The sequence below is a fragment of the Emydura macquarii genome, unplaced genomic scaffold (genome assembly GCF_026122565.2).
Source record: "Emydura macquarii macquarii isolate MOO-44397 ecotype Brisbane River unplaced genomic scaffold, CSIRO-AGI_Emac_v2 contig_450, whole genome shotgun sequence".
NCBI classification, from domain to species: Eukaryota; Metazoa; Chordata; order Testudines; family Chelidae; genus Emydura; species Emydura macquarii.
Genome location: NW_027130587.1, coordinates 1,506,387 through 1,518,556, shown reverse-complemented (window position 1 = coordinate 1,518,556; position 12,170 = coordinate 1,506,387). Strand labels below are relative to the sequence as shown.

At 58.7% G+C, this 12,170-nt stretch overlaps 1 protein-coding gene across 3 annotated transcripts in view; it reads left to right on the top strand.

Annotated features, from left to right (window-relative positions):
- STX1A (syntaxin 1A) overlaps positions 1-12,170 on the top strand; it is a 183,988-nt gene that overhangs the window by 167,258 nt on the left and 4,560 nt on the right. For 2 of the 3 annotated variants that reach the window (XM_067537738.1, XM_067537739.1), the window contains exons 7-8: positions 8,173-8,246; positions 10,821-10,958. In XM_067537738.1, the coding sequence (XP_067393839.1) occupies positions 8,173-8,246; positions 10,821-10,958 (212 nt within the window). Of the gene's footprint in view, positions 1-8,172; positions 8,247-10,820; positions 12,127-12,170 lie in introns of those variants that run through there. The other variant, XM_067537737.1, reaches the window with a different exon arrangement.

Below are 12,170 nucleotides of genomic sequence, written 5' to 3'. Positions count from 1 at the left end.
TGGGCCCGAATGCAGAGCAGGACTGGGTCAATGGAGTTGGAGGTGAAGCTGGTCTGGTGATGGACCAGCCCTCGGTCTTGGATCGCATCCTCTCCTGGGCGTTGGGTAGGGTAGCGCGGGAACAGTCCCATTGACTTCCAAGCTGAAGGGTTTTGATGAATCGGGCCAGACCGATCAGCAACTTGCAGGTTCCAGCTCTTTCTTTGTTTCCCTTACGATATTCTGGTCCCATTTCCTCTGCATCCCAAGCTCCCATTCGTTGCTTCCCCAAATTCCTTTTTTAATTGTATTTAAATAATTTCCTGTCCCCCTTTCACTGGTCAATATTGTATATTTAGAGAACCAGTTGAATAATAGTCACAGATGGTTCATTCACTGACTTTTTTCCACAAGTTATTAAATTCATCACAGATAAACTCAGTTCAGTAGATGCCCAGATACCATTAGTCACATACGTTATTTGTGAGTCCTCCTCACTCGACAAATACTTAATTTGCAAATAATTTATTTCATTAGTCAACTGGCTCTAAGGATTTACCGTGCAGAAGGCTCCTGCCACACTGCATGGGGCTGGAATCAATGGTTTATCAGGGTCCCTTCCAGCCCTACATTTCTATTATTTCCTTAAAATGTCAGTTGCCTTCTGGTTCCCTCTTTTCCAGTATTTTTCGCTCTCTGTCTTTTGTTTTACTTTATCCACATTTTGTAGGCTTTTCTTTTCTGATTTTGATGTTTGCATAACACCCTATTAAATAGTTCTTTCACCATTATCAGAGAGGCAGAACTAGTGTGTGGCAGATTTGATTTCCGTGACATCTTTCTTTCAGAATTAAACACCCACCAATCCTTCAGTTTCAAAACTGTTCCCTTTAGTGATACCTGTTCTTCAAGTTTGATCACTTATTTATCAGGTTGGGCAGTTCTTCTCACCTGTTTTATTACAGATATTGCATAACGGTTACAAAAACTCCCATTGAAAATCAATAGGACCTAGCTTACTAATAGCCAGTTTTTTAAAGACATTTAGACTCTTAAAGGTGCAGACAGGTATGTAGTGGGATTTTTGATTGCCTGTGAGTGCCTAGGATGGCTTTGTAAATCTTACTAGGCGCCTATCTGCATCTTTAGCCACCTACGTGCTTTAAAAAAAATTTGCCCCTCAGTGACTGAGGCGCTTTTGAAAATAGGACCTAGGTACTTCTGAAAATTGTAGCCCTTTGGATTTGTTAGACCGTCATGAACTTCCCTTCCTGGACACTTCCCAAGCTGCTGTATTGGATCCAAACCTTGGGTTCCACGTACTCTCGGCTCACTGGGGCAGGGCAGAACTTGAGCACTGGCTCTCTGGGTCTGGGCCCCTAGGCACGTGCTCCAGGAGCAGACTCTGTGTCTGCGATCCCACAGTCCAATTCCCTAGGCCCTGAAATGACTGCTGGCTCTCCAGAGGCCGTCCCCCTCACCTGCAGTAGCTGTTGCATGTTCCCAGAGTTTCATCACAAGTGTGGACCCTCCGGCTTTCTGTTTCTCTCTTCGCGGGTATATGGCAGTGTAAGGAAGTAACACCCGCTTTGCAAAGGAATTCCTGAACCCACACACACTTCACTCAGAGAGAAGAGCCCAGGGAGAGAGACAAATTTCTAGAAAAATAAACTCCTGAATGTAAGACTTTGCCTCAGTTTCCTCACCCCTCCTGAGAGTCCTTTGCATCTTAGTGTGTCCCAGTCTTGTCTTTTGTTAATGGCCTCTGCCCAAGCGTGCATAAGTCCCTCCTGTTTACAAAAAAAATAGTTTTGAGTCCCATGTGAGTGAGAGAAGAGCTCATTCCCCAGCCATGCACCATTTGTCTCCGATTGGGGGTGGAGGCATTAGCAAATCAATACTCCTTCCAGGGAATCTCCATTGTCCTGCTAGGGCAAGGTTGTTCAGTTGTTGACAGGGCATTCGGGCAGACACCCAGGTGCCAATCCTCCTATCTGGTGTTAAGGGGAGGAGCTGCTGAAGGACTCCCAGAAGGGTCTGGACAATACCTAACTGGAATTTGTGAATTCCCTCCGGCAGATTCCCAAACATTAAAATATAATCGTCATTAGTTTGGTGTTAGTCTGCCTCTGAGTCCCAGGTTGAAGTCATAAACGTGCGTCTGTGACATCATAACCCTCTCCAGAGCAAGAGATGATGATGTCACAAACACAGCATTCTGACTTGAAATGGGGAGTAAGGAGCAGGAACAGATGAGCTTCAAAGCACCAGGGCAGCTGTTTTCATCACAGTGTCTCTAGGGCAAGAGAGTAATAAAGAAGGCAATGAAAAATGTACTGTTCGGGGACCGTCTTCAGCGAGGCCTCAGCTGTCTGTAGGGATTTATGACTCTCTCAAGGGGATTTGCTGTGGCATCTGCAGACAGACCCTGGTTTATCTTCTAGCAGGAAGCACCAGTTGGTGGAGCCAGACAGAACCCAGTACAGATATCAAAGCCAACCCCCGCCTGTTATGGCAGGAGGCTAACAGCAATGTTCAAGACTCCCTCTTCCATCCGAAACTCTGACTGCTTCTCTGTAACAGACAGTCTGCTCTTAGCTGCCCCCTGCATCAGCTCTCCTTGGATAGGGCTGGGATCCAGGTTCCAAGCCAGAGGAATGTGTTGCACTGAAGGAGTGTCGCATTGACTGTGTTGTGCACTCTGCAGAGGCGGTATTGTGCATGTATGGCCTGGGTAATGCTGTGTCAGTGACACACTGCCATTTCTCATTCCCCGTCCTTTGCTGTCTGGAACACGGGGTCCTGTCTGGCCCCGCGGTTGTGGCCCTTCTTCGGGCCCCGGCTCGGAGGAAGGCCACTGCACCTTTCTGCAAGGGGAATGTTCACTGCAGATATGAGTCTGGTGCCCCAGCCTTGAAGCAGGGCAGGCCGGCGAGCAGTCTATCGCCCCGGCCCTCAGGCAGGGCGAGCAAGCAGTGTTTTCGAATCAGGAGTGCAGAGGACAGTGCTCACTCTCTGGGTGGCAAGGATAAGGGGGAGGGAAGGGGGACGCAGGTCCACCCAGCTCCACTGCGTCCCAGCCCAGGGCCCTAGCAGTGGCAAAGGCGTTGCCACTAAGTCGCCGGGGCTCCTGCCGCAACACGCTGACGGGGCTTGCCCCTGTCTCAGCCACGGTTATGGCTGCCCCTGGGCTACTTCCTCCCCATATCCCCAGGTAGCTGCATCTGTGGGTTCCTCAGAGTCACTGGGGTAGACCGCCCACGGCAGGCTCACCAGTCCCTCGGCGTCCACAGGTGGCAAGGCAGGAAGCTCCTCGGCAAGGGACAGCTCCCTCAGGGCTCGGGGAATGGCTCGGCCTCCGGCAGCTCCTCTAGGTCAGGTCCAGCCTCGGGGTGGGGGGGTCTCCCAGCCCTCCGGTTCAGGGGACTCAGTCCAATCACTAGGGCCTACGGGCTAGTCTAGACCCCTTAGTGGTGGGTCACTTGGGCCGTTCCCGGGGTCTGTGCCCTGGGAGGCGCTCGCTTGTGTCAGCGGCCCGGCCCGGTTCAGGCTTCCACTGTAGCCGGCGGGGCCGCACGTCTGCCTCCAGCAGCAGCTTCCTCTCTTCTGAGCTGTGGGGCCTGCTTTTTGTATTCTCGGCCCTGGCTGAGACTCCGCCCCTCCGGAGCTGGATTGGTCGGCCAGCAGGACCTGTAGCGAGCTGGCCTCCCAGTTGCCGGGCAGACTGGGCTGCTGGCCCTTTCTCTGTCCGTCCCCGCGGTTGTGGCCCTTCTTCGGGCCCCGGCTCAGAGGAAGGCCACTGCACCTTCCTACACACCCCCCACCTCAAGTCCAGCCCCCGGTCTCTGGGGCTGGTCTGCTCCAGTGGATCCATCCGGGACAATGCACCCGCGTTAGCATGGTCCCACCCCGCACGGTGTTTGATGGTAAATGTGAAGGGCTGCAGGGCGAGGTACCACCGCATTACCCAGGCGTTGGTGTCTTTCATCCGCTGGAGCCAGCGGCGGGGGGCATGGTCTGTGACCACGGTGAAGGGGCTCCCCAGCAGATAGTACCTTAAGGCTTCCAGTGCCCCCTTCACTGCCAGGGCCTCCTTTTCGACCGTCGCATATTGCTCCTCCCAGGGAAACAGCCTGCGGCTCAAGTAGAGGATGGGGTGTTCTTCCCCGTCAAACACCTGAGTCAGCACAGCTCCTAGTCCAACGGCCTAGGCGTCCGTCTGCACCACGAACGGGCGAGCGAAGTCCGGGCTGTGGAGGACTGGCTCGCGGCACAGGGCCTCTTTAAGTGTTACGAAGGCCCAGTCCCATTCCGGGGTCCACTTAACACGGAGTGGTTGGTCCTTTCGCAGGTGTCCGTGAGTGGGGTGGCAAGGGTGGCAAAATTCAGTACGAAACGCCGATAATAGCCGGCCAACTCTAGAAACTGTCTTACCTGTTTCTTGGTGGCTGGTCGGGTGTACTCTCACAGGGCTTGTACCTTGCTAATCAGGGGTCGCAGGGTTCCCTGGTGCAGAGTATAGCCCAGGTACGTAGTCTCTTGCCATCCAATGTGGCACTTCCGGGGGTTGGCGGTCAAACCTGAGTCATGGAGAGTCCGCAACACGGCGGCCACTTGATTAAGGTGGTCGCCTCAGTCTCAACTATAGATGACGACGTCGTCTAAGTAGGCGGCGGCGTAGTTTATGTGGGGTGCCAGAAGCTGATCCATAAGCCTCTGGAAGGTCATGGGGGCCCCATGTAGTCCGAAGGGCATTCGGATGAAATGATACAGGCCGCTAGGGGTCGCGAAGGCTGTTTTTTCACGAGAGCGCACTTCCAGGGGGATCTGCCAATATCCCTTTGTAAGGTCCAGAGTGGAAAAATATTGGGCCTCTCCAAGCCGGTCTAGTAGCTCATCAATGCGAGGCATGGGGTAGGCGTCGAACTTGGAGATCTCATTGACCTGCCGGAAGTCGATACAGAAGCGCCGGGATCCGTCGGGCTTGGGCACTAGGACCACTGGACTCCGCCACTCACTCATTGAGGGCTTGATGACTCCCAGGTGTAACATGGCCTGGACCTCCTCCTCTACCGCCGCTTGGAGGTGGCAGGGCGGTGAGCGTGTCCCAGTCTGCATGACCTCACCGGGTTGAGTCTCTATAACGTGATACACCTGGTCGGTCTTCCCGGGAGTTGTGGTGAAGGTGGAGGCGAAGGTCTCAATCAAGTGTCTGGCTTCTCGTAGCTGGGGTCTGGTAAGCATGCCTCCGATCTGGGGTTCCCCCGGCTCCTCTTGTGTGGGGATCAGTGGGCCCAATTCTGGGTCTGGGGGGTGTGGGTTGATCAACAGGCCCGCTCGTTCCCGCCAAGGTTTTAACAGGTTGATGTGATACACCTGTTTCTTTTTCCTCCGGTTGGGTTGGCGGATCTTGTAATTCATGGGGCCAACCACCCGGAGGACCTCATAGGGTCCCTGCCATCGGGCGAGAATCTTAGATTCTGCTGAGGGCAGCAAAACCAGGACCCGATCCCCCGGCTTGAAGGAGTGGGTTCTGGCTCCCCGGTTATAGGTCTGGGCCTGGCTTTGCTGGGCGGCTTGGAGGTTTTCCTGGGCTAATGCCCTGGCCTGGCGAAGGTTTTCTTGCAGTGTGAGCGCATATTGGAGCATCCCCTTAGATGGGGAGGGGGCCTGCTCCCAGTGCTCTTTCATTAAGTCCAGGATCCCCCAGGGCTACGGCCGTACAGGAGTTCGAAAGGGGAGAACTGCGTGGAGGGCTGCGGGACCTTTCGGATGGCGAGGAGCAGGGGTGGGATTAATTGATCCCACCGCCGCAGGTCCTCCGGCGGGAATTTTCTCAACATGTGTTTGAGGATGCGATTAAATCGCTCTACCAAGCCGTCAGTTTGTGGGTGATGGAGGTCCGGAGCTTCTCTCGCAGCAGCCGGGAGGTGAAGTTTGTCCCCTGGTCGGTGAGCAGTTCCTGGGGGAGCCCTACTCGGGCGAACACCTTGATGAGCTCGCTGGCCACCGTTCGGGCGGTGGCATTTCTCAGGGGGATAGCCTCTGGGAAGCGGGTGGCATAATCGACCAGGACCACGAGGTAGTGGAATCCTGCTACGCTCCTTTCTAAGGGCCCCACCAGGTCTACGGCCACCCGTTCGAAGGGCGTCCCGACCACGGGGATAGGGACCAGGGGGGGCCCGTGGAACTCCTGCCGACGGCACTTTCTGGCATCCGGGGCAGGAGGCGCAGTAGTCTTGGACCTCCCGGTGTACGCCCGGCCGGTAAAACCGGGAGAGGACTCAAGCGAGGGTCTTGTCCACGCCTAAGTGTCCTGCCGCTGGGATGTCGTGGGCCAAACGTAGGACGGCCTTACGGTGCAGTCGGGGCACCACGAGCTGGGCGTGGGGATTCTGCGTCTGTGGGTCTCTCTCCAGGCGGTACAGCCGGTCTCTCAGTAGCTTGAATCGAGGCCACTGGGGCGCTCATTGAGGGTTGGTTATGACCCCGTCTACCACCGACAGTTGTTCGTAAGCCTGGGCGAGGGTGTGGTCTTCTCTCTGGTCCCGGCAAAAGTCGGCCAGGGGATCGTCGGCAGGCGGCGGGTCCTCGTCAATCGGGCCCGTCCCTTCTCCTGGTTCCTCCGCCTCTGGGTCTGCCTCGGCGGTGGGGTCTGGCTGGTCCTCGCCTCTGGTGGGTCTGAGGCATCAGGGGGTTCTTCCTCAGGGGCCCCAGTCACACAGACAGGTGAGGTTGGCCGTTGGGACGCTGACAGAGGGACGCAGTTTGGGCGCCTGGAGAACCCGTGTGGCCCTCGGGCTGTCGTTCGCAGGTGGACGTGCTGGAAGGAGGTGTCGCAGCGTCGAAGCAAATGAGCATCGCAAGCCGGAGAGATGCGATGGCGGGACGGCAGCGGAGACGCTGAACTGTGTCACCAGGGAGGGGAGGAGCCGATTCCCTCGTGGGGTGACACAGCGGGTTGTTGGCGCAACATCGTTTATTGGACTGTTGATTTGCAGTTTACTATTTCCCATCCGAGTACTGGCTGCTACTTTCCATTAGAGGGTTATTCCGCTTCTGGTCCGTTCTTGTTCCTGCCCAGTTTCTGGGCTTTTCCGTTACGAAGTTTCAAATGTAAGATTCTCTCCAGGGTGTTGGTTTGTTGCTGTCTCTCCTCACAGGTGGCAGAGCCTGGCCAGGCCCCTCACTGCATTTGGGGTCACAGACAGGGTAGGAGGATGTCTTAGGACAACGTGAGTCAGCCAGGGATAACAGGCATGAGGGCGATGGGTGGGGCCCAACTGTCACTGGGGCAGACGCCCCCAAGCGTGCCACGCTTCTCTGGAACACCCTGGTTGCCTCGATTTCCTGGAGAAAACGCTGCAGTAACGCTGCTTCCTCTGGGGAATTGAAGCCGACGCTTGAGTCAGTGTTTAGGGGAAGACAGAACAGAGGGATTCTGCTGGGGGTGCTACGTTACGGAGAGAGGGTGACTGCACTGCACGGTCTGGATAGCCTGGTCCTCCCAGGCCTGTCTGAAAGCACGTTGGCTTGGGCTCAGTCCGATCTCAGTGGGCCCCCGAGGCCTGTGACGTCCCCAGCTCCCTGTCAGAGATGACCTTGAAGCTGAGGGGACGTGGTGGGTTTGCTCCTTGTAGCTGGAAATGTGACTGGCCCCAGGCTGTGTCATACCATGGGGACGGGGCACCACAGGGCAGCCATCGCATCCGCCGGCCTTGCGTTTCCCTGGCTGGGCTGAGCCCCTGCGTGCTGCCGTCGTCATGGCTTAGGGTGGCAGCTGGGGTCAGGACTTGCCCTGGGTCTGGCTGATGCTGCACAGAGGCAAGGGGAGCGGCTGTGCTCCCACACACCCCGCAGGCTGGCATGGCACGTCCACTGGCCTGGGGAGTGACTCCCATGCGATGGGAGGGGTTCCCGGGGCCGTTATGCAGGAAGGTCTTGGGAGCAGGCCAGCCGGTGCTAGGGGAACTGTTCTCAAGGGTTGATTGGAGGCCTGGGCGCCAGCAGGCCCTGTGCTTTGCTGGCTGGAGATCGCCCTGTCTGCTCCACCTTTGTGCGGCTCCGCTGATGCAACGTGGATCTGGCTGGTAGGGTTTGTATCTACAGCCCACAGCTGGGCCGAGGGCTTCTGGGAGATTCCTAGCTTCTTTCTGCCCTCCCGCTGATCATTGCCATCTCTGTCCATTGCAGCTGGCAGGACCACGACCAGCGAGGAGTTGGAGGACATGCTGGAGAGCGGGAATCCAGCCATCTTCTCCTCTGGGGTAAGCGCCCTGGGATTTCTCCCTCTCAAGTCCACACTTAAGCCTCAGGCCTCAATTCAGCTAGTGAAAACCAGCCCCTAGGGGGTTACGGCCTGCAGCGCCATGGCCTGGAGCCTGGCCGCGCTGCCGGGGGGGGGCGCTCCCCAGTAAATAGCGTGAGCAGCGCCTGGATCTGTGGCAGTGAGCCTGACAGCTCTGCTGCTCCCGCTGAGATTCGTCCTGGGAGAGTCACTTGATGCCTACAGAGAAAACCTGGTTCCAGATACTGTCGCTGATTTTCTCTGCAGCTCCCACGTGGAGCCCAGGAGCCAGAGGAGATTCGAGTGTCACTGAGGAGAACCTGGGTTTGTCCTCTCCACGTGCCAGCGACTAACTCTGTTTTTCCTGCTCACTGGAGTGGGATCAACGCCTGGAAAAGCCTGTGGTGCACACAGCATTTGTGCTGCTCCCGCCACAGTCTTTCCAGCCCTGCTGGGTCCCTAGCTAGCAACCGTACAGTCCTGTCATTGTCGCCGCTGCCCCACTTCAGTTCCAGTTCGATGTTAGCAGCCAGCATCCCCTGCTGGAGCTGCAGATCAGTGCTGTGCGTTGCATGGGAGCTGGGTCACAGGGTGGGGGATAGAAACGTCTAGGTCTGGGCATTCCTGATGCAGCAGCACTTTAACCCACGGCCGGAGTGAAGGGAGAGGGGAAAAGCAGGGTTTGGATCGGAACGCCGTCATTTCAGTCACAGGTAACTCACCGTTGGATGCTGGATCAAGCAGGGCTTCAGGAGACAATACACCTTAAACTCTCCCTGTTTCTATGGTCCAGGCGTCCTTTTGAAGGCGAGGGCCAGTCTGCCTGTGCTAAATCCAGGTCCTCAGACCAGCATAACTGTCCCAGCGCTGCCAAGGGTGAGAATACAATCAGCAGCCCGGAGCAGTGGTTCTCAGCCTTCCCAAACAACTGGGCATCTTTCGGGAGTCTGATTTGTCTTGCGTACCCCAAGTTTCACCTCACTTAAAAGCTGCGTGTTTACGCAATCCGACATAGACGTCCCCAGGTGTCCCAGCGCGCTGGTAGTGGGAGAGTGCCGGCTTCCGCTTCTTTCCCAGAGAGTTATCAAGGAAATGAATCGGAATATCGAGCGGGTGCTGCCATTTCAGGCAGAGAGCAGTGCAAACATCTATCGTCTGTAGGAAACGTTGCTTTGCGCTGACGGCGGGAGAGCTTTGTGTGGAGCCTGTTGTAAAACGAGGCCGCTCTCTAGCTGAGTTGCTGGACCTGGTGGACTCTGAGTACCCTGGGGGCACATGACCCCCTGGTTGAGACCCACTGGCCCAGACCGGATCCACTAACGCTCTGGCGGGGAGGAGCGGCAGGACAGAGCAGCCTGGAGAGCCCCTTGCAATGCAATGGCACCCGAAGATGAGGTTCGCTTTGCCCCAGGAGCGCCGCACCAAACAGCCGGGAGCAGGGGAGACGCCCTGGCCTGGTGTAGACATGAACACAGCGAGCCAGGGGCTTGCACCGAGCGTGGCTGCAGGGCAACGGCCTAAGGCCTGCATTAGCCACAGACGAGATTGAAGCACGAGCCGTGGCAATACACTCCCTCCTCCCTCAGTCCTGAACGGGGGGACCTGCACCCCCTGCCAGGCTGGATGAGCGCCAGGGGCTGTCGAGGGTCTCAGGCAATAGCTGGTGTCCCCCCCATTCCCTCCCCATCCGTTCACACAGCCCAGGGAACAGCCTCAGAAGGGAACAACTCCTGGGCTGGGCTGGGCTGTACGTGGCCCAGTGGGGAAAGGCTCCACAGCCCGTCTAACCCCCGCCAGGGAGGCTACTTGGAAATCTTAGCTGACAGGCCCATGTACCTTCCCCATACCTCCCTGCTCACTGTCAGCGGAAACTCGGCCCTATAACCCAGCACGCAAGGGGATGTGCCCAGCCTGGGGAGCCGTGACGAGGCCTGCAGGCGCCAGCGCTGTGCTAGCTATTCTCAGGTGGGTGTGTTCATACAGCCGGGCTGGCAGAGTCGCACGCCCTGCCCCCCAGCCGCCAGCCCCACCGGGAGTTATCAGCTCCCCGCCGGGGAAGGGACCAGGAGCCGCACTTGCAGAAGCCCAGCTCGGTGCAGAGGGGGCTGCGTCTCTTGCAGGAGCTGCTCGAGAGCCCGGCGGGATACACCCAGCGTCCCCAATCCTGGCATCGCGCCCGGCCCCAGGACACCTCCGGGCCGCCTGTGTCAGGCCGTGGGCGCCATCTCCATCCTGTCAGCCCTCGTTGCCCCCGTGCCCCTGCCCAGGGGGTGGCAGCTATACGAGACGCCTGCTTGGGCACAGCTGCCGCGGGAACGCTTGCATGCAGAGATACCTGAGCCCTAGTGTCTGCCTGCCCTGCCAGCCCGCCTCCCCCAGCACGTCTTTGCCGGGCCCTAGCTGGCTCAGGAACGTGCCCGGGCCAGGCCGTCGCCTGCTAGTGCACTGGGGACGCTGCATAGTCCCCGCGCCCGTAAGGGCATTCCTCGCTGGCCCCCCCCCAGCATCGCTCCCAGGCAGGGAGCCCACGCGCCGTCTCTCCGTCTCCTTGCAGATCGTCATGGATTCCAGCATCACGAAGCAGGCGCTGAACGAGATCGAGACGCGGCACAGCGAGATCATCAAGCTGGAGAACAGCATCCGGGAGCTGCACGACATGTTCATGGACATGGCCATGCTCGTGGAGAGCCAGGTCGGTGGGACGGGCCCCGCGGTGCCGCCCTTCCCTGGGAACCGGCCAGGTGCAGCAGCAAAGCCTGAGCGGAGACCGATCCTGGCTGCTCCCGGAGAGGGGGCTGGGGCCCCGGGCAGGACTCCCCTCCGTCCTAGTGCCCTGCCCGTTGCTGGGTCGATGCAGGGCTGGGGTGGGGGTGACCCGTGCACCCGGCAAGGAGCTCACGCCCCTGTCTCGCTGTAAGCGGGCACCTGCCACAGACGGCTGTAGTGTCTCAGCTGCTGCCCCAGGCCTGGACTTGGTCCCTTCTCATCCATGTGTGCGGGGGGTAATTTCCGGGGGGCGGGGGAGTTGACGCTGGCACTTCCTCCCGCCACTGTCTGAATGGTCCCCGCGCTCCACACTGGCTAAATCAGGGCTGCCATGTGCTAGCAGGTCCCAGCACGGCCCCTCTGGCAGACAGGCCCTGAGGGGAGAGGGTGTAGCGCAGAGGGTGGGAGGCCTTGGAGCTGCTGGAGAAGCCGTGGCGCCGGGCGCTGTACGTGGGCAGGGAGGTGGCGGCGCTAGTGCTTTTTAGCCCTTCTGTAAATGGGTTTGCGATGCTGTGGCCCCGGGCTGGTCCCAGGGCCCTGGGAGCACAGAGGGAGCTAACCACAGGGCTAGGCCGCGGGGGTGCACACTGCGCTCTCGGGCAGCAGGCAAAAGAAGTGCCGTCGCGTGCCCGGCCGGCCCCCTCGGCAATGGGCATGTAGCGCTGGGCCTGGGCTTCCTGGCCAGGTGCGGGCAGAGCCCTGGGAACCCGGCCTGCTCTCGCGGGACCTTTCCTGACCCCTCTTCTTGCTTGACATGCTGCTGCCAACCCCTGGGATGAGAGTGTCTCAGCCAGCAGGTAACGTGCAGGCCCTGGCGTGGGCCAGGCATTGCATGCTGTCGTCTGCATGGCCGGCGCTTCCCGCATGTGTGTGTGACACCTCCCCGGCCCAGGGCCCGGCAGCGACTCCGGGACAGACGGGAACACGGGGCACCAGACACTCCAGCTCCCCCAGGCTGCGCGCACGGGGGCGCAGAGGGAGGCAGGAGGCCGGTCGCTCTGTCTGGGCCTTCGCAGCCGGCCTGCACAGGGGTGGGGCTGTTGCCGTTGCAGCCAGGCAGCTCCAGAAGCAAGAACCTCCTCCAGCGAAGGAGCCTGGCCCCAGACCCGTGGGCAGCCCTGCCTAGCGGAGCGGTCGG